The sequence below is a fragment of the Talpa occidentalis genome, unplaced genomic scaffold (assembly GCF_014898055.3).
Source record: "Talpa occidentalis isolate TD23 unplaced genomic scaffold, MPIMG_talOcc4v2.1 talOcc4.2, whole genome shotgun sequence".
Lineage (NCBI taxonomy): Eukaryota > Metazoa > Chordata > Mammalia > Eulipotyphla > Talpidae > Talpa > Talpa occidentalis.
In genome coordinates this window covers 123,982,962-124,004,804 of record NW_023602073.1, presented here as the reverse complement: position 1 = coordinate 124,004,804, position 21,843 = coordinate 123,982,962, and the positions used below count along the sequence as shown (strand labels likewise).

At 37.2% G+C, this 21,843-nt stretch overlaps 2 protein-coding genes across 5 annotated transcripts in view; one reads left to right on the top strand and one right to left on the bottom strand.

The window, feature by feature from the left end:
- ECHDC1 (ethylmalonyl-CoA decarboxylase 1) overlaps nt 1-3,609 on the top strand; it is a 35,067-nt gene extending 31,458 nt beyond the window's left edge. For 2 of the 3 annotated variants that reach the window (XM_037520365.2, XM_054697811.1), the window contains one exon: nt 1,144-3,608. In XM_037520365.2, the coding sequence (XP_037376262.1) occupies nt 1,144-1,549 (406 nt within the window). In that variant the 3' untranslated portion in view covers nt 1,550-3,608. Of the gene's footprint in view, nt 1-1,143 lie in introns of all 3 variants that reach the window. The other variant, XM_037520366.2, reaches the window with a different exon arrangement.
- On the bottom strand, nt 2,781-18,811 carry RNF146 (ring finger protein 146). 2 transcript variants are annotated; one of them, XM_037520363.1, is made up of 3 exons: nt 18,725-18,811; nt 9,658-9,764; nt 2,781-4,720 (listed from the first exon to the last, which is right to left on the bottom strand). In XM_037520363.1, coding segments are annotated over exons 2-3 (1,080 nt in total). In that variant the 5' UTR covers nt 9,660-9,764; nt 18,725-18,811; the 3' UTR covers nt 2,781-3,642. The 2 variants fall into 2 exon arrangements, with proteins under 2 accessions (XP_037376260.1, XP_037376261.1); XM_037520364.1 differs by having other exon boundaries at nt 9,658-9,759.
- Between the last annotated feature and the right edge of the window lie 3,032 nt (nt 18,812-21,843).

Genomic DNA, 21,843 nt, shown 5'->3' with positions numbered 1-21,843 from the left:
TCCAACGCAGGCAACTATCAGCTTTCTTTAATGATGTCCCTCTACTCTATCTTTATGTCCTTAAAAACAGAATGAAGTAACCTGCCTGCTTAAATTCTGGCTCTTCCATACTGCATTGCTTTGAGTTGTTTCTTCAGTTTCTCCCTCTATGAGGATACTATTATACCTCATATGGTTGTTCTGAAGATTACAGTTATCATAAAGTCCCTTAAATAACTGGTTTCAGTGTCATTAAATGCTAAATAAAATAGCCAGAGCAAACTTTGTAAGATGCTACTCCCTTGGTCAAACTCATTTTAATAGCCTCATACTTAAAAATTAAAACTTTAAATTTTAAGTTCAGTAAGCTTACCTCTTTGATTTCATCTCTTACTATTTTCTGCTTATTCTATTCCAGCTACATTAGTCTATTCCCCAGATAATAAAACAATTCTACTTCAAATTCCTTGTATTTGCAATTCCCTCTTCCTGGAATACTTTCTCCCCAGATTTTTGCATGCTTACTCAGCTGCTCAAGTATTTGGAGGCTTTCTCCATCTAAAACAGCATACCCCCAATACACATATCCTCAAACTCTAGTCCTTCGCCTTCTTTGCTACTCTTATGACTGACTTTGTTAACTGTCTTTCTCTAACTGGAATGTAAGTTGAGCAGATTTATTTTGGTCATTCTGGTAGTCCTATACCTTGGCCACTGCTGGGTTTAAAAAAACAATTTTTTTTACTGAGAGCTTTTGACCAAAACTTACTATGCTTTTTTTTCCCCCCCACAGTAAAAACCTAACATTTCCTACTCCGATATTTACACTTTCATAAGGGTTTTCTCATTAGGCCACAACTTACTTTAGAAAGTAAACTTTGGCCTTCTAAAAACAAATATAAAATAAAGACAAATTCTTATTTGCAAAGTGGAGGGTAAACAAGTATGACAAAAATGTTGACATTATTTCCAAAGTGAAGTGTTTAGTACTGTGTAATAAATTGAATTCTAGAATTAGCCGCATTTTTTAAAATATTGTTTTTCATATATTTGTATATAAAGATCTATGGAGATTTCAGATCAGATCATGAATAGGTAGTACTTCATGACTGATGCACATGTACTTATTAATTACAGTTAAGATTTTTTTTTTCTTTTTTGCAGATTAATGACTAAAGAGAGTGAAATCAGGTTTGTCCACAAGGAGATGGGTTTAATACCAAGCTGGGGTGGTGCTACCAGGTTGGTTGAAATAATCGGCAGTAGACAAGCTCTCAAAGTGTTAAGTGGAACTCTCAAGTTGGATTCAAAAAAAGCCTTGAGCATAGGAATGGTTGAAGAGGTGTTGCAGTCTTCAGATGAAAATGACTCTCTACAAGAGGCACAAGAATGGCTAACGCAGTTTATCACAGGGCCACCGGAAGTAGTTAGAGCTTTGAAAAAATCAGTTTCTTCAGCAAAAGAGCTTTGTTTCGAAGAGGCATTACGAGTTGAAAAAGATCTTATGGGAACAGTTTGGGCTGGACCCGCAAATTTAGAGGCTATTGCTAGGAAAGGAAAATTTAAATAGTTTTTCAAAAATATTATGTGCTTTAAGTAAAACTCTAAATTTTAAAACATAAAAGTTAAATGATCTTAAACATGAGCATCAGCATTACCCTGAAGGCTGCTACTAGTATTTGGTTTTATGTAATTTCTGGAATATCTGAACTCATTGGCTTAGTTTTCAGTATATTTGGGTCTCCACCAAGTAACTTATAACAATTGGTTAAAATATACTTTGACTTAAAAATTATAAATTCCCAGGTTCCCATAATAGTTTTAGTCTTTAACAAAGATCAGTTTTAAAAGGAAAAGTTCCTACACAAAACCCATTCCTGGTATTATTATTCACGTCTTTGTACCGTATTACTTGGAAATAACTTAAGAAAATAACAATAAACCTTGCAGTTAGTGAAAAAATTTGGAGCGGTCAGAGAATAAGATAATAGAAAGTATGATGAACCACTTTCCTCTGTTCCAAGAGGCTGAAATATATGAGCCATGGGGAAAGGTCCTCCACCTAAAAAATTTGGAGCCTTATTTGATGTGTTTAACAGTTTTCTATTTTAAATTATATACTAAGCAATGGTAACTATCATACGGAACCTCTACAGTCTCTATAAAGTTGACCATTCATTTGTGTGTCCTGGTGTTTTCAAACTAGTTAAGTCCTGCTGTTTATGTAGTAAAATTTAATTTTACATCGAAACTGCCTGTCTTCAGAGCAATTCATGAAGCATCTTTATATATTTGCATTTTATAATAGGTTTCTTTTTTGTGTGTGAAAACTAGTTTTCTTTTATCTTAAAAAGTAAATTTTATAAAATTACATAACTTAAACTTTTATGTGATACAGATTTTACCAAAGAATTAAGTCCTAATTCTAATATCCACAGAAGTTAATTTCGAAGTAGTTTTTGCTATAACATTGAAATCATATTACATTTGAAATGTCAAATTTGAAATCATATTACAAATAACTTGCATGTGCTTTATCAACATTGTCTTAATTGTTTTGAGTTTGAAAATACAGTAAGACAAACTCACATTATTTTTGTTTGGAACAAATTTCTAGATTACCTAGTTAACCTTATATATCCTACCTTGCCAGATTCTATATTTTCTATAGAGTGAGTTTGTGTCTACTAATGTGTTTATAAACAGGCCTACCATGTAATTCAGAATTGTGTTAGAACACTGGTAATGAAGACAGGCAAGGAAAATCTAAAATATATAATTGCCTTACAACCGGCTTTATGTTTATTGCTGTACATGTTTATTCCATGCACACTGCCTTTGGATTCTGCTTATTCTAAGTCAAACTCCTGAGCAGGTGACTACTGGAGCTGAACCACCAATTCAAACTATCACCTTTTTAGTGACTTTTGGCTACTAATGTCAAAATGTCTCCATCCCCTTTTCAGACTCAAACAAAAGGCAAATTATTTTTGATAAACTCTAGTGTTTATTAAATTATAAATTCTGTAATCAAAAAGAAAAATGCGGATCAAGAGAAACCTCAATCTACAACGACTAGACAGCAAAGCCTGTGGGAACACCATGAAGTGTATTACAGACAAGATTCTGAAACTTAAATTACTAGCTGTTTTCTTTACATTTCCATGTCAGTAACTGTACTATTAAAGTTGTTATTCATCTATTTTAAAATCTCCCAATTCATATCTATTCTCACATAATTAAGCTTCCTGTTCATACTGATACCAGACATCTCAGAGGTGCCAAATTTTAGTAATGGTTTTGTCAATCCATGCAGAAAAATAAGATACAATGCAAGAGTCAGATGAGGACTGTGATGCACACATAATACACACACACTGGCTAAAAGAACTGAAGAAAGTTTTTAAAACTATGAAATAAACCTCAAGAAAACTGGGTTATTACTAACAGCTCTCAACTATTAACACCCAAGTTCCTTACATTAAATAAATTTCTCAACAGAGATATGTTAGACTTTTAATTACAGACCTATCCTTCCCATACCCCTTCCCACCCCAACTCCCAAAATGCACTACGAGGGATGAGTATAATGTTACAACGGGCAGAAATTTACAGATAACCACTTAACCTTAAGCATGGAGCTGAAGACTTTTTTTTTTAAGTTTAAACTTCAGTTACTGTGCACTGTCCATCCGGCCTTCTGGATCTGACACTGACACTCACTGTTCCACCCCCTGCTACTGATCGATCAGTTCCTGATTGATCTGATAGATCAGATATTGTCTGGTTTGCATTAGGAACCAAAAGTCTCTGTTGGGTCAAGTGTTGTGCAACAAGCGCGGATACATCCTCACTATCACTACTGGCATCTGATTCTGTTTCTTCAATGGAGGTGTCTGGTGCTGGTACCCTTCCTGAAGATGACGACTCATGATCTTCTTCACCTTCCCCTCTATGACTCCTTTCAGCTATGCTGTCTCCACTGAGTTGTAAATGAGCAAAAGAGTCTTCCAGAGAAGTGCTTGCATCAGGGGATGGTGTTGCAGGGCTTGTTAACTGACCATCTACTGAGGCCAGTGGCCTTACAGAAGAAGATACCAGAGGCTGAACAGAAGCTCCACTCTGTGCTGATATACTGTCCGCTCCATCGGCAGAGCTCTCTCTTGCTAGGTTTATAGTATTAGCATCACAGTCCAGCCTAAGTCCAGCCACTCCCTTCTTTGGTATATCTATTATATCCCGCTTAATCTTCCTGCGGCGTCCATGTTCATTTCTCCTATATTGAACCATATTTTCAAGATCAGCAACATACAGAAACCCGGCAATTAACATTTCAGTGCTCTTTTTACCTTTGGAAAAAGCATCTTCCAGCTCTCTACTAGTACGCTCATCATACTGCCACCACCCATTTCTTCCTTCATAATACCATGCATATTCACCATTTCCTCTACTTGCTGCTTTGAGTTCTTCTGGTGACAATAAGGTTGGCTTGTCAAGGAAATCCTCTGGAATTTCTTGTCGACAGAGAGCACATCGCTTCCCCAGCCATGAAGCTCCCTTTACACACAGATAGCAGAAAACATGCTTACAAGGTAGACTGACTGGGTGAACACATGTTTGCAGACAAATGGCACATTCAGGGACAGTTAGAGAAGGTGTGGTATTAGAACAGGATTCATTCCCTTTTCTGTTCGTAGGAAGCATGTTTATTGAGTGATCAATTTCACCACAGCCAGCCATCCTAAGAAAATAAGAAAAAATATATAATATTAAAAGCATGCTTTAATTCTTGTAATCATTAAGCACCTATTATACGTAAGTCACATACTATAAAGTGGACATACAAAGATGAAAGTAGAGAAAAACAACTCTAGTGCAGAAAAATATTTTTGATTTTTCATTAATTTTTCCTGGGGGGAGGGGGCAATGAGGTACACAATTGTCAATCCCCCTCCCACCCCATACAACCAAGGTATAATTTTTTTTTAATTTTTTTAAAGATTTTATTTATTTTTAAGTAGAAGAACTGGGATGTAGGCCCAGGTGCGGGGGCCATGGGGGAGGAGGCAAGGATTCACTGGAGACAGAGTAGGGAGCAGAACAGAAGGATCTACTGAAATACACTGCTGAGGAGAACAGCGGGCGAGACAGAAGAGGTCTGCTGCGTCATGTGGGTTAGCTCCCTGGCTGGGGATCAAACTGAGGCTATCACCGTGGCCTGTTTCAGTGGTAGCACTGAGACTACGTCTAGGCCACGAGGGAGGCCCTAGATTTTCAATAAATATACCACTCTACTAAGTCATAGAACCTATAAGATAGAACTAAACGCAAAGTTTTAACAATCCATTCTTGGTTTTATGGTCTAGAAAACAGAGAAACAAACAAGTTAAAAGTAATTTAGGTTAGGGCCTCCTTGGTGGCGCAAGGGGTTAAGTACAGCACTGTGAGGCTATCCCCAGCCTCTGCAGCATGATTTCGACCCCCAGCCGGCCAGGGAGCTGACCCACATGGTGCAGCAGACCTCTGTCTCGCCCACTGCCCCCCTCAGCAGTGTATTTCAGTCAGTCTGCCTGTTCTGTTCCCCAGTCTGGTGAATTCTCTCACCACACCCCCGTCTGGCCTGTACCCCAGTTCTTGTATGCATAAATAAAACTTTTTTTAAAAAAAGTAATTTAGGTTATAATTAGAAAATAGCAATTTTATAGCCTTTTAGGATATTAGTAAATGACAATTTTGCAAATATTTCCCTGTATTAATATACTTTCCATACTTCATAAAATATATCAAATTCCCTATCTTTGCTCTGTATCTAAAAATGGTTATTCCAGTCATTTCATTCCCCTTCAGTGAAATACTCTCTACTAACAGCTGTTTTTGTTACTGTTGCCTTTTTCTAAACCATATGCTCTTCTTGGTGACTTTTTAAAGATGATCTCATATATACTCATGGCTTCAATTGTTACCTATATACAAATGAGTCACAAGTTGTTATTACCAGTCCAGGTCTCTCCTTTCAATCCGAGACTTATTTCTAATTGTCTACCTTAGCTCTCTTTTTGGGTAATCTTGAAGGCACAAAACATCTCATCATCTGTTTCCATTTTATTTATTCCCAAAATGCCCACATGGTAACAAACTATGCTTCTGCTTATCCAAGCAGAAATCCATTACTGAAACTTCCCTTCTATCCATCCCATCAAAATCATCTGCCAAGTATACCCATCTCTAGCCAACAGATAAACACTGTTTGCTAATGTATATTACTGCATATACCTTTTACCCCTTCCTTAAAATGCTGATTTTAGGATAAAGACCAGGATTTATATGCCTTGCATAGCCTGGTTTCCCCTACCTCTTAAGCCAGCCTCATCTCACATCAAATTTCCCTTTGTTCAGGCCTCTAACCACACTGGCTACTCCTTCCAAAAATAAGGTTTCCTCTATATGAAAAATGTGCTCACTTCCTATCTCTCATGGCCCCTTCTAGCCCCCCACCATGGGAAAACTACTACCCATCTTATAACCCTCTTGAGAAAGCTTCCATGACTAGGTCAAATCACTTTTTTCCCCCTAACTCTTAGCTACCATGCACTTCTTATTTCTAACCTTAAATATTTTATTTATTTGATTATTAACATCAGTCTTCCCCATAAGTTCCATGGGCTTTATGAAAAGGCAGGGTCACCTTTGGCTTACCTCAGTATTTCCATTCAGGACCTGGCAGACAGACAACACTCAAATATTTGCTAAGAAAATACATTTTTTCAAAAAGTAATGTGATTTTATCACATTATAAATTTATTTTATTTTAAATAATTTACACTAAACCACCTGACTGGTAAACACTTTTTCGAAGCATTTACTTACACACACCTTGGGAATGCATAAAAATTCTGTCAGTGTACTTACAGATCAGCCCTGAAGAAACATACTAAAAATTATATAATGAAGAACTGCAGTTGGTCAAGGGAGAGAGTAACTTAAATTAAGGCAGCTGTTACACAAAGCTAGACAAGAAATCTAAAAAGCTGAGTCTTAATCTCCCTTATTATTACTCTCGGGCTGAATACCCTTTGTCTAAATTTTATATAAAAATCAGAGTTTAAAAAATATCAGTGTTGAGAAGAAAAAAAAAAAAAGCCAAAAAATCCCACTCTGTGAACACTGAAACTTCATAAATGTTATAGTCATATAAGATCAAGGGAGAAAATCACATTACTTTTGAAGATGCCCTGAAGAGGAAGGAGATATTAAAAAAAGTGTAAGATTTATCAAAATGGATGAATGGAGCTCAAACACTGGTATAAAATTTGAAAGTCTGCATTATCAAGTCAGATAACATTTTTTAAACAATATGGTCCATGTACAGTGCTGAGTCTCACTTGTTGTAAAGATGAACAAGACATACAGCTACTCTGTTAAATAAGGAAACATATATGTGGTAAGCAGATAATCACAATATTGCCTGATTCCTACACTAACTGAAATGTGTTAGAATGTTTATTGAAAGTAATAACGGGGGGATGAAAGGATGGACATTAAGAAAGTATGGGGTGCAGAGGAGGCTGGGAATGGAAAAGACTCAAAATAGAGACGTATGAAAGGCAGTGAGTCATGCAAACAATGAAACAGCAGGATGAAGCTGTAAAAATAATCACAAGCCAAATCATGAAAGCCTTTTTGTGTCCTGCTGAAGAAACACTGATCTGATTTGGATTTTATCCCACAGAAAACCAGATATTTTTTAAAGGGAGAAAATGACAAAGAGAACAGACCAGTGCTATATAAAAAGAAATGGAGGGGAAGCTCTCACAGAGACAGGAAACCATTAATTTTAACAGCTGCTTAAAATGAGTGACAATTTCTCTGTCATCACCTGACTCTGCCATTACACTATTTGCCTTTGTTTAATGTCAGGCACTAGAAAGTGAATCCAGTGGTTATAATAGAGGTAGTCAGTAAAAACGTTTATGCTAATCAAAATTTGAAAAACAATACTCTTAGGCTTTCATCACAGTACATCCAAAAAAAAAAAAAAATCCATTCTCTTACTGCTTTTTCTATATTCTCAATAGGCAGGATTCAAAATGATAGTCACGTTTTTCAAAAGACTGGACATAACTAGAAAAGGAAGCAATACACAGTTTAAAGGGAAAGGAACTGATCATTACGAAATGCTTAACTCCCAAACTCCTCGACTTTTAGTTACATTCCCAATTAACTCCTTTATCAGAAAACCTAAGTTATAGAAACCAGTAAATACAACTTTTTCCTAACCCATGGCAAGTTCTATCACCCAATTATGACCTCTTAATATGTCAGGCACTATAGGAGCTTCAAAGTATTTTGAGATAAATGCTTGCCTTCAAAGATCTTGTAACAACACTCCAAGTTACAAGTGAAAGCATATGCTTCTCAACAGATCAATTAATGCACTCCACCTACTACCCCCCAAAAGAATTGGCTGAACACACTGTTAGACTCAAAAGCTTAAATACAAAACCTTAGCACTTCCCAAAATGACAAGAGACACAGGGATACTATATTTTCGCCATTTGGTAAAAGATTCAGAATACTTTTGTATGTCCCAGTTAGTATTACACTGCCATAAAAGTTTATGTACATTACTTTCATTCTGCCAATACTGTAAGTAGCAACCAATGTACCATTAAGAAATTATGCTGGGGGGAAGGGGAACGCATACACTGTGCTTCCAGGGCTACATACAGACAAAAAAAAAAAATGTGAACAATATCAAAAGATATTTGCCCCAACTTTAAATAGAAATACTATTGGTTTAATTTTTCTAAAATGCTCAACACTGACTAAAAATGATATGGTCATACTTTCAATGGAGTATATAATAAAACTATCTTGTCAGAAAAGTAGATAGCAGTAATTAGAGCTCAAATTGCGAGATCATGTGAAAGAGTATATATAGCAGTTATTCTTTTGGGTCCAATATTTTAAATACTATAGTTGCCAAACTATAAGTCAGCAGAATGTTCACTGCATCTTTCATGAGTGACATCATGCCAGACAAAGTTCCTATTAACCTGGAAAATGGAAATACGATGTTTGTCATGTAAAAATGTTTCAAGAATAAAAAAGTTCAATATAGGCGAGATCAGGGTATTATAACATTTTAAAGCACATTCAAAGCCTAAACAATAAGTAAACACAGCTAAGAAAACTGGAGACTTAAACTCAGTATGAATTAAAATGTGACTAATGTTCTAAATTTTTAAAAAAAATCTGTTACAGTATGAAGAAAATGCCCTTAATCTAGTGAAACATTTCGGTAGTGTTTATAAGCCTAAGATCTTCTTTTTCATAAAAACTCAGTACTGCCTGTTTAGCTCAGTCACTTAAGTATATTACTATGTAACAAAAAAGGAGAACTTAGAAGACCTAGGGTCTTGCCAGACGTTCTAGTCTTCTATGAACAAATTCCTCTATGTTCAGTTAACTTCTGAGGGAGAGATTTTTTTGGAATTCTACATTAAATAATTTAATGTGAATAATATAAAATTGATACTACAGTAAAGCATCTAAAGGTTAATAAAAATGTTCATTTTGTATAGCTAAAAATAAGTATAAAAGACACTTGATTTATTGCATTTTATACCAGCCACTTAACTTACTGCAGCTTTGGAAAAGTCATGATGCTATACTTACATTTCTATTACAGATCCCACAGATGTCTGTCACAAAAACAAAATATCATCTTCACTAGTAGTCAGTCAATTTGCAGTATTTTCTCTTCTACACTGGTTCATCCTATACTGCAAAAGAAAAAAAAATTAACATCAACTTGCTGTAAATAAATTAATAGCAACAAAAACAAAATTAGTAAAATACGTACGATGCTTCAACAAAATTCAGTAAATTTTAAATTTTATCTTAAAAGTGAAAAAAAATTCAAGACAAGGTGATGCACGCTTTCACCATTGTTATTCAACACTGTAGTGCAAAGTTTTATCCAGAAAAATTACACTAGAAAAAGATATGAAAGGCATACAAATTGATAAGGAGTTAAGTACAACTATATTTATAGAAATAGTACCGTTGTCTCTAATCTTTATATTGAAATTCCCAAAGATTCTCCAAGAAAGCTACTAGAACTAATAAACAAATTCAGCAAAGTTGCAGGTTACAAGTTCAACGGACAAAAAAGTTAGTAGTGTGCTTCTCTATCTAGCTGTCAACCATCCAAAAAGGAAATTAAGGGAGCAATTCTATTTATAGCTGCATCTAAAAGAATAAAATGCCCCCAAAAATCAACTTAACCAAGGAGGGGAAAGACTTTTACAATAAAAATTACAAAGCAATGCTGAAAGAAATTAAAGAGCAGCCAAATAAATGGAAAGACAGCTAATGTTTATCAACTACAAGATCATGAAGATTGTAAGACTACCAAACTGATCTACAGATTTAAGGCAATTATTATCAATATTTCAAAGCTTTTTTTTAAATTCTTTTTTTATTATTTAAATTTTATTTTTATATTCCCCTTACAATTACAACCCCCTTATTTTGACCCCAAGCCCTCCTTTCCCTGCCCCCCAGCTCCCATAGAGTGTCTCTGGCTCATAGTTGTTTGTTGATTTTGATATTTTCTTTCTTATAGTTATTCTTTTTCCTGGTCCCTTATTTAAGTTTTCTAGATTCCTGCCATGAGTGAGACCATCCGGTATTTTTCTTTTCCTTTCTGGCTTATTTCGCTGAGCATGATCCCTTCCAGCTCCATCCATGTTGCTGCAAATTGCATGCGTTTATCTTTTTTGAATGCTGAGTAATATTCCATGGTGTATATGTACTCTATCTTCTTGATCCAGTCATCCATTTTGGGGCATTTGGGTTGTTTCCAAAGCTTAGCTATTGTAAATAGTGCTGCTATAAACATAGGGGTGCAGGTGCTCTTTGGAATTGATGTTTCTGTGTCCTTTGGGTAAAATACCTAGGAGTGGAATTGCTGGATCATATGGAAGCTCTATGTTTAGTAGGTCAAGAAATCTCCACACAACTCTCCATAGTGGTTGGACCAGTTTGCACTCCCACCAGCAGTGCAGGAGAGTTCCTTTTTCTCCACATCCTCGCCAACATTTGTTGTTGCTAGATTTTTTAATATGTGCCATTCTCACTGGTGTAAGATAAAGAGCTTCTTCACAGCAAAAGAGACAATAACAAAAACAAAGAGAAACCCCACCGGCTGGGAGAACATTTTTGCACACACCACTAATGAAAAGGACTGATCACAAAAATCTACAAAGAGCTGATGAGACGCAATAAAAACAAAGAAAATAATCCAGTCAAAAAATGAGCAGAAGAGCGAAAAAGAAACTTCTCTGATGAGGAAATGCAAATGGCCAACAGGCATATGAAAAAATGTTCAACATCACTTGTAATCAGGGAACTGCAAATCAAAGTTTTTTTTTTTTTTTAAGCAAAAAATGGAAAAGCCAGACCTCATATTCATATGGAATTATAAGTGGTCCTAAATACCCCAAAAATCTTGAGAAAGAGCATAGTTGGAGAACACCCACTCCTGACTTCAAAATTACTATAAAGTTACAGTAATCAAGACAATGTGATATTGGCATAAGGATACACCAAAACATTAGAGTCTGGAAATAAACCAATACATCTTATTGGCCAACTGATTTTCAAAGGGTTACCATGTCAATTCAAGTGGGAAATAATCGTCTCTTCAACCAATGTTGGGCCAACTGAATTTGCACATGCAAAGAAATGAAGTAGGAGCCCTATTTCACATTATGCATAAAAATTAATTCAAAGTGGTCCGATAACCTAAATGTAAGAGGTAAAATCTTACAATGCATAGAAGAAAACAGAGGTAAAACAAAACAAAAAGCAGGAGTAAACCACCATGACCCTGGATTTAGCAATCAATTCCTAGATGACACCAAGAGCATGAACAAAAACAAAACTAAACAAAACAAACAAACAAAAAAACAGATTAATTAGACTGCATCAAAATTTGAAGCTTTTGTATATCATAGGACATTGACACAAAAATAAACAGAACCTACAAAATGGGAAAGGCTTTACAAGTCATATCTGATAAGAATGTATAATATAAAGAATTACATCTCAAAAAATTAAAAAATGGGCAAAGACTTGAATAAACATGTCAAAATACAGAAATGGCCAAAGTAAGCACAGGAAAAGATGTTTAATATTAATAGTTCTTATGAAAATATAAATCAAAACTACAGTTATATAACATTTCTAATCTATTACGATGGTCATAAAAATTGTTTCAGGAACCAGTACTGGTAAGGATGTAGAGAAACTAGAACCCCTGTGCACTGCTGGTGGGAATGGTTCATGTAGTTATTTTGGAAGAGCGTTTGGTAGTTTCTCAAAAAATGTAAAACATAAAATTACTATATACTCTACCAATTCCACTTTCAGGAAGAAACCCAGAATTGTAAACGGACTCAGAGATGCGTGTATACTAATGCTGACTGCAAAATTATTCATAAAAGCCAAAAGGTGGGCACAACACAAATGTACACCAAACAGAATGGATAAAATATGGTCTATTAAGTGAAATGGAGTAACAGCCATAATAATGAATAGAATTCTGACACATGGTATAACATGGATGATATTTCTTTTGAAATGTTCTATTTGGACAAAGTAGAAACACAAAAAGTAAAGTGGTTCATCGTTAGTACTTAATATATTCCACAGCTACTGCCTCCCTTACAAGAGTAGTGTGTGCAAAGACAAAGCCTCATGTTAATACCTCCTGCTATTACAGATATGCCCAAGTTTACAAGATATAAGGTAATGAGTGCTGATGAGAAAAAAAGATTCCCTTTCTCTCACCACCCTTAATCACACCAAATGCTGTCAATTTTTATTCTCAAAACTTTTAGAGCTCTACCTTCTACTCTCTTGCCATTGCTAGTGCCCTAGTTTAAACCTTTATCATCTCTCTCCTGGACTGCTGGTATACTGAATATCTTCTACCATATGCCCATTCCAATTTACTTACTAAATCTAAGAACAAAATATATAAAAGGCAAAATGGACCATATTCTTTGTATACATGAAGCCTTTTATTGGCTCTCAACTTATAAAAACAAAGCTCCATAGGGCAACATTGAAAGGTCTTAATGACCTAAAACCTAAATAACTCTCTAGTATTTTTGTCTCCACAACTACACTCACAGATTAATCCTCTAGTTATACCAAATTACTCATTTAGTTCTATATTTCCTCCAAACTTTCATTTAGTTCTATATTTCCTCCTGCCTGGTATAGTCTCGTTCAAAGCTTATGAATGCTTCCCTTGCCTTCAAAATGTCCCCTCTCCTGTATTTGTACATTTTTCTATTACTGAACTTATGCACCAAAACTATTTGTTCGCTTCTGACTTTTCACTAAACCATATGCTCTCTGAAGATAGGGACTACGGTTATGTCTCTAAGTGACTAGTAAACTGCCAACCTGTTTTTGCTGACTTGAATTACTATTTCCTGCATGAATGAAAAAACTAACTTCCTAACTACTGAAATAAAATATTGAAGAACTATATTTCTGCACATAAAACAACGTTTGATCAACAGTGATCAAGGCACCCAGTTATAAAAGAAATGTAAGTCTTTAACATATATTTAAAGAACTTGAAATCTAACAGATGTAGTTACTAACATTTATAAATATACAGACTCAAGCCATCTCATTCTTTTGACTATTTACTCAGCTATTCTTCTCTGGCAATGAATTCTCCAAATTGCAGGGAAAAAAATCCAAGAATAAACCGACTTTAGGAGATCTTACAAGCTATACCTATATCGCATGGATATTTTTCCAAGTAAAGACTAAATGGTAACAGTGGGAGAGGGAAATAAAACCTAAGCAGCAATCTATATCCTAGCTATATAAACGTTGGATGCAACCAGCAATCTCAGCATTTTCTGGCAGTTCTTTACAAATGAAAAATCTGGAGCCCCACTCCATTCCTAAAGAATCAGATCTCTAGGTAATATGCATAGTTAAGTTCACTGAGCACTAACAGACCCATTATGTCACTGAATCCTCAAAGCACCTTGTTAGTACTATACTAGTACCCATTTTATAAATGAGGAAACCCAAGTTAACAAGCCCCAAGTCACAAATCTATCAATATTGGGAGATAGGATCAAATTCAATTTGATAGGATTGAAATATCCTATTTGATAGGATCAAATACATGTTTAAAAAATCCTTTCTTCAATGTACTGCATCTCAGAGAAAAGGTCTAGAAAAGCATCATACAACAGGAATATGATGAAAGCCATATCTCAAAATTTAAAGTATTTTGAAAGTTTCTATTAGTCACAATAATAATAAAGAGAAACAAATAAAATTAATTTAAATAATACATTTTATTTAAACCAATATATTTAAAACATGAGCATTTCCACATGTATTTAAGTATAAAGAAATTGTTCATGTGACATTTAGCATTCTTGCTTGTGTACGAAAATACACTTTTTGAAATCTGATGTGTATTATAAATGTACAGCACAACTCAGTTTAGACTAGCTACATACACAGCAAGTGCTTGATAGCTCCATGTGACTAGTGCTACCACAATGGGCAATGCAGTTTTCAGTGTCTTACAGATAAGTATTTTTTTAAAGCACAAAACTGACAATTTACTGTAAGAATCAATAAACAGTGAACATGAACTTCTTGTTACTTTGCCCACATCTTTGCTGGACACAGACAAAAAATAAAGCTACAAATACTTCTATGGCAAAAACTGATTAGTTTTTAGGTGGTCCCAATTCTGCTAAACTGATGCATCAATTATAACCGCAGAGTATTATACTACAAGTTGGGCACAACACAGGGTATGGCATGTAATACAGTCACGTGAAGAAGTTCTCTGCCTTCAGAAAACTACATTATTTGCAACCAAAGAAGGGGAAAAAAGGATGTTTTAACCAAATTTAAAAGACAGAATATTGTAATTGTAACTAAAGGCCAGAATTAATTTGGCAAACACCTGTAGCAATCAATGATTTGTAAATGATACACCAACTCAATACAGTTTATAAATTTCCACAGTAAAATTTATCACAATATTTTAACAGCAAAGACCTATTAATACATTAAAGTTCCTTCTTTTGGTGCAAATTTATGTAGAAATGAACTGTTAGGAAGAAAACATAAAGAAAAAAGTCTTTAAATCAGGGATTTTTTGTCCTTTGTAACTTCTAGAGAAGGAAAAAAAGTGACGGACTAAACTAAAAAATATGTAACAGCTAAGAGATTATCAATAAATTTAAATCATTTACTCACACAATTACATAAGTATACCTACAAGTTGTGACCACTAAAAAAATTGACATTCCTAATACCTGCAAATAACTGTTATCTCTAAAAATATTTGGGATTAATAAATATAATCCACTTTTCAAATGGAATTCAAGGGCCTCCCTGGTGGTGCAAGGGATTAAGACGCAGCACTGTGAAGCTATCGGCAGTCACTGCAGTACGAGTTCAATGCCCAGCCAGGGAGGTGACCCACATGGCGCAGCAGGCCTCTCCTGTCTAGCCCTTGCTCCCTTCAGCAGTGTATTTCAGTAGATCTGTCTGTTCCGTTCCCCACTCTGTCTCTGGTGAATCCTCTCACCCACCCTCCTCCCCACCTCCCTGCATCTCTGACCTGCACTCCAGCTCTTGTATGCATAAATAAATAAATCCTTTTTTTTTTTTAAAAAATGGAGGTCAAGGTAAAGATTCAAGTTTTTTCCCCAGATAATATAGTCAAATAATATCTTTCCAAAGAAGTTAAAAAAAGATAATACTACAATTATCAATAATTACAAATATCTGAAGACCTTCCTATATTTTTCCATTTACTAAAAGCTAATATTTAATAAAATACTTTTTAATCAAAAAGACAAAACAGGAAATGTTCCATATTAAAACAATCCAATAATAGGAAAGAATATTTCAATCCTTCCCAGTCTTTGTATATAAACAAACAAACAAACAAACAAACAAAAAAAATGGATAAAGAGACTGGGTATTTAGTCGATACATCTTAATCTTTCTTAGAGTCCCAAATTGAGAGATGTAACTACTGTTTCCATTTTTAGCTTTCCCTATCACCCACCCTATTAAAACTTAGCTTGCAGAAAAACATACATTATTTCCTTTTTGTATAGAAATTCCCTTAAAAAACATTACAGGCTAGCAATCTGTGTTTTTCACAATCTTTTAATACTCCAGCATTATACCTTTGTCTCTCCCACCCCAATGTGGGCTTCACATTTTATAGTAACAGAGCATGAAATGTGCATGTAAAATTACACTATGTTTTAATCACATCAAACAAGTCTCATAGTCTGCAACCATTTTATAAATAAGGTCTTGCTGCTAGTTATGTATGACCTTGGTGGACTCATAACTTCCACGTCTTAGCTATTTCATCCTAGTTTATAATTCTCTAATTCAAAACTTTAAGTATTTTAATTAACAAGCATTTAACAACAGATTTTGTTTTAATTAACCCAAAAGGTAGTAAGCCACGAACACGAAATAGTCCATAATAAGCACAGGTGGTTGAAGCAGAATGCTAATAAGACAGTTTCCATACCTACAAAGACCGTTCCTAATCCAGCAAAGTCAGGTCCTTAGGCACAATTAGGAAACAGGCAGAATAATGAAAATGGTTTTACTCAACACCTTCTCTACACTGGGGAAAAAAAGCATTCAAATACCCAACTGATGTGTGTCAGGCATTTCATGCTAGCAAATGGCTAATACATAAAATAATATTCTTGATACAGAACAAAATTGTGAAAAGTGGAGACTTAACACTATCTGCCTCTCTCTTCTGAAATTCAAATTGGAGGAAACTAAAACAAAATGCTTTACCAGTTGACACATGCTTTCAGAAGGAAAAACACCATCTCCTCCCCCATTCCCTCCTCTTATCTAATGATCAGCTATTTGGAAAAAATAGTTTTTCCTAAGATTATAATTCTACCAAGTTTTTAGCAACTGATTAATAACAAAGCTTCCGAATATTTAAATAACATTATTTCATTTTGCCCACAACTTATATAGGCCCATTTGAAACAAATTCTAAATCAAAGATCAGGCTTAACAAAACACTCCAATTTAAGACATAATACAAACACATCCAAAACCTATTTCTAGACTGGCATTTCACTCTTCCACTTTTCTCTTAAAACAAGAATTAACTGACCCATTTTTATGTGTGTTTAGAACACCCAGACATTCAACACAAACAGTATTTGCTGGTCACAAAAACAGCAAAACCAACATCATACCCTGTTATTTTGCCGTTTACTTTCTTCATATGTCCTATACTCCACATCTTTTTCTAAATATAGACTCACTTATTAAAAAGACAACACTCCTAAGTATCCCAATTTCTGTAATTACATACTACTTTCAATGTCAATGTTACACTTCACACCCTATTTAAAAAGTACAGACTTTGGGGGAGAAGGGTTGTGTCCTTGGCACTTGAAATGTCAATCACACAAAAGACAAAGTTTTTTCTACAATTCCTTGGCTTTTACATCCCGCAAACCTCCCTCAAGTCTACAGTTCCAGCACTGCAAAAATACTACCCAGCAAACAAACGTCTGTACTCAAAACTTGAGACGTGCTCACTAAAATGGCACTCAGAAAAGAAAGAAAAAAAAATACGAAACGTGGCTAACAAGGGGAAAAAAAGATGCAGTTGCTAGAATGTGTGTAAATGCAAACCAATTTTGCAGCCTTTCTCCGGAAGCCTACAGAAAATAAAACAGTGACAACAATGGGAGACAACACTTTCCAACGGGATGGGCGGGGGGTTAGGGAGAGAGAACTCTGCACCCCGCAACCAGCAGAACAAAGCAACAGCCTGGGCTTTTAGGATGCACTGAGGTTTGGAAGCTCAACGGGTATTAAGAGCTCCCTTAATTGTTCAGATGCTTTAATAACCGTCAATACGAGGAAAAACAAGCAGCACGGGGTTTAACCCGGACAAGGTGGAGGCGCTGATCTCAATATTAGGCAAGAGCTAAACAGCGAGCGAGGGGGGAGGGGGGCGCAGCGAGAACCGGGAGAAAGCAGCACCCGAAGACACTCCGCAAAAAGAGAAAATGCACGGACTGGGCGCCCTGGCTTCCATCTGACCGAAGGCAGACCCGGGCAGAGCCTCCACCGCGGAAACAGGGTGCAGGGCGCCCCCAAACCATCGTCTCCCATAATCCCCAGAAGGCCCCCGGTACAGGCCTGACACCACCCCAAGGGGAAAAGAGAGGGACCCGGCGGCCACCACAGGCGGAGACGCGGACCCGGCGGAAGAGGCTGCGCAGTAATGGCCGCTGCTCCGCCTCTCGCACCCCGGCCGCCGCTCCGGGCCGTCGCCCAGGGCAAGGGCTGCGTCGGCCGCGGTCCACGCAGAGCCCGTCACCGTCTTCACGACCGCGACAGCGGCCGCGGCCGGGGCGGCGGGGAGGACCGAGCGGCCGCAGCCCGCCTCGCGCAGACAGCCGCAGTCGCGCCGGCCCAAGGGCGTCCACCGACGTCGGCCCCTGACCCGCCGCCGCCCCTCAGGCCCCGAGCGCCGCGCCGACCTGGAGCGCGTCGCGGCCGGGGTGACACCGCGGGCCCGCGCGCCCCTCCCGGAGTTAGGATGCCGGCGGGGCTGACTTCCACCCGGCCCCCGCGAGGGCTCAGCCCCGACTCCCACCTCTCCGGCCACAGCCGCGGCCGCCTCGCAGTCTTTTCTCTTCGCTCTCGCAGCCCGCAGCGGCCGGGGACGCGCGCGGCCGTCACGTGACGGCCCGTCGCGTCGCGGGGGGGCGGGGCCACGCGGGGCGGAAGCTGAGTCGCGCACTCGGAGCTCGCGCCGGCCCCCTCCCGGCCTTGTTTCCCCACGCCCCGCCCCTCCCCGCCCAGCCCCGCCCGCGCGCGCCCAGCCCCGCCCCCTGCCTTTGGGGACCTGGGATTTCGCTGTTCAGCCTTTTCTAACTGCTTTAAATCTTGTAATTAGGGTCAGGAGTCTGTAGGAGAGAGGAAGAATGTAGCTCCAGCAGAGACTTTGGGCAGAGGAAGTAAGACGCAGGAAGAACCAGCAGATGGTGCTGCATAGAAACAGCATCGAGCCCCCAAAAAGTTGGATTTGGGGTGAAGACTCTTGGCAAACAAGTGTTTGTTTTCGTCTCTAAAAGTAACTTTTTCACCTTCTGAATGGTAAAGCAGTTTTATCTGGGGGAAAAAGGGATTTTCATTTTGGACCCATTTTTCTTAACAGAATGGGGCGTAGGAAGTTGGAGGGGAAAAAATTAGCCTCAGAATCTAAAACTAAAGAAGTGACTTATTTGGATGCGTAGGTGTTGTTTCAAACATCAAAACCCTGGCAGTATCCTCCATTTTATTTTAGCATGAAAATCAGTCTTTTTCGGAACAGACTATATTTTCCTAATTTGTAGTAAAATGAAGAAATGGATGAGCATGTGTTTTATCTTTAAAACAGTATATATTCAAACATTCCATGCTAGTATCTTCTTACTTGCAGGGCTGTTGCATTTTGAGATCTCATTAACTGTTTATTCGATGTTGAATTTTTTCAGTGTCCAGATATACACATATATTCACAAAGGAAGATGTAGGTTTTCTTTTATTCTTCTAATATCAAGTTATTTCATGATCCTTATATGTCTTGAAGAGTGCCATCTAATTCTCTGATGTTTATTCATGTAAGCAAGAGCAATATTTTTTTAAAAAACATTTGGTAACTTCTCTTTTTTTTTTTAAAGATTTATTTATTTATTTATACAAGCACTGGGTACAGTCAGAAGTGCGGGAGGGTGAGAGAATTCACCAGAGCTAGAATGGGGAACAGAACCGGCAGACCAACAAAATACACTGCTGAGGAAAGCAGCGGGCGCGGGCAGGAGAGGTCTGCATGCCATGTGGGACCCTTGCCGGGGGCTGGGGATTGAACCCGCGCTGCAGAGGCTGCAGGCAGCTTTGCAACCCAGTGCTCAACCACTGCGCCACTAGGGGAGGCCCCAAGAGCAATATTATTTTTATAACATCTATAAATATAGTAACTGAATATTGAAATATATATACTCCATGGGAGTGCAAACTGGTCCAACCATTATGGAAAGCTGTGTGGAGATTCCTCAACCTGCTAAAGATGGAGCTTCCATATGATCCAGAAATTCCACTTCTAGGTATTTACCCAAAGGACACAGAAACATTAATTCAAAAGGGCACCTGCACCCCTATGTATATAACAGCACTATTTGCAATAGGTAAGCTATGGAAACAACCCAAATGCCCAAAATAGATGACTGGATCAAGAAGATGTGGTACATATACACAATGGAATATTACTCAGCATTCAAAAAAGATAAAGTCATGCAATTTGCAGCAACATGGATGGAGCTGAAAGGGATCATGCTCAGCGAAATAAGCCAGAAAGAAAAAGAAAAATGCCAGATGGTCTCACTCATAGCAGGAATTTAGAAAACCTAAATAAGGGACCAGGAAAAAAGACTAATTATAATAAAGTAAAAATCAAAATCAACAAGCAACTATAAACCAGAGACACACTATAGCAGTGCGGGGAGGAGGAAGTGGAATCAAAACCGGGGTGGGGGGCGTGGGAATTGTATGGGGACTATAACCAAGATGAAAATGCATACATTGTGCAAAATTGAAAAATGATATAAAAAATATATAAAATTAAAATAATAATAATAAATACATATTCTCCAGCTGTACGGTTAATTACCTATTTTTATGCCCTCTTAGCCATCCAATTATACCCCTCTATGTTGCACACTCATAAACAAATTTCAGCAATTTGATATATACTGAAATTTCCAGCTTGAAGTGATAGTACTATTATAAACCAACAATGTACAAAGCATCGTTCTAAATAGTTTGCAAATTCTACCTATCCATCCACTAGTAAAAAACAGGAATTAATAACAAGAATACCATTAACACATCTTTCCAGGCTTCAAATTCTTTCTCAGTCACACTCATAATAGTTATCTCAGTGAATAGTTCCATCTGTCCTTGTCCAAATCCATCTTTAATTTCCCTCTTTTCCTTATGTCCCATACCCATTTTGCAAATAGTCTGTTGACTTTTCAGAATACATCCAGAATCTGACTACTTAACACTTCTAGAGGAATATACATTGTCCCTTGTTTGGTGATTGCAATGGCACAGACAGGGTTTGATCTTCTTTCTGGCTTCTAGCCTTGCTTTCCTTCCAGTCTCTTCTCAATGCAGAGGTCAAAATAAACTTATTTAAAAGGAAGTCATCATACCATGCCTTGGTTTAAATTTTCCCACTACTTCCCAAAGCAAAATAAAAACCAAAATCCTTACAATGATTTTAAGACTCCACGCTACCTCTCTAACCTCACAAACTTTTCTCTTAGCTTTGTGTTCCTAGAAGATTCTCCAGAAGCTCTCTACTTCAGTCTTTCTTTACAGCTGTTGTTTGCTCTACTTAGAACACTCCCGTAATGGCTTCCTCCTGTTGTGTACAAATACCGTCTTTTCAGTCAGTGGTCTACTTAGTGTCCTATTTCAAATCACGACATCCTCTACTCCCAATATTTCATATTCTCCTTTATTGTTCCCCTTATCCTTACTACACCATAAAAGATGGTTCTTTTTTCCCTGTGTGACTCTTCACACTGGAACATAAATCTCTGGGGGGATCAGGATTTTGTGTTCTATTTTGTATCTCAACTACTAATATGTCTGAAACATTTATAGAGGTTCTCTAAATATATGTGAGTTAATGAATGAATATGTGCATATACATTTATATACCAA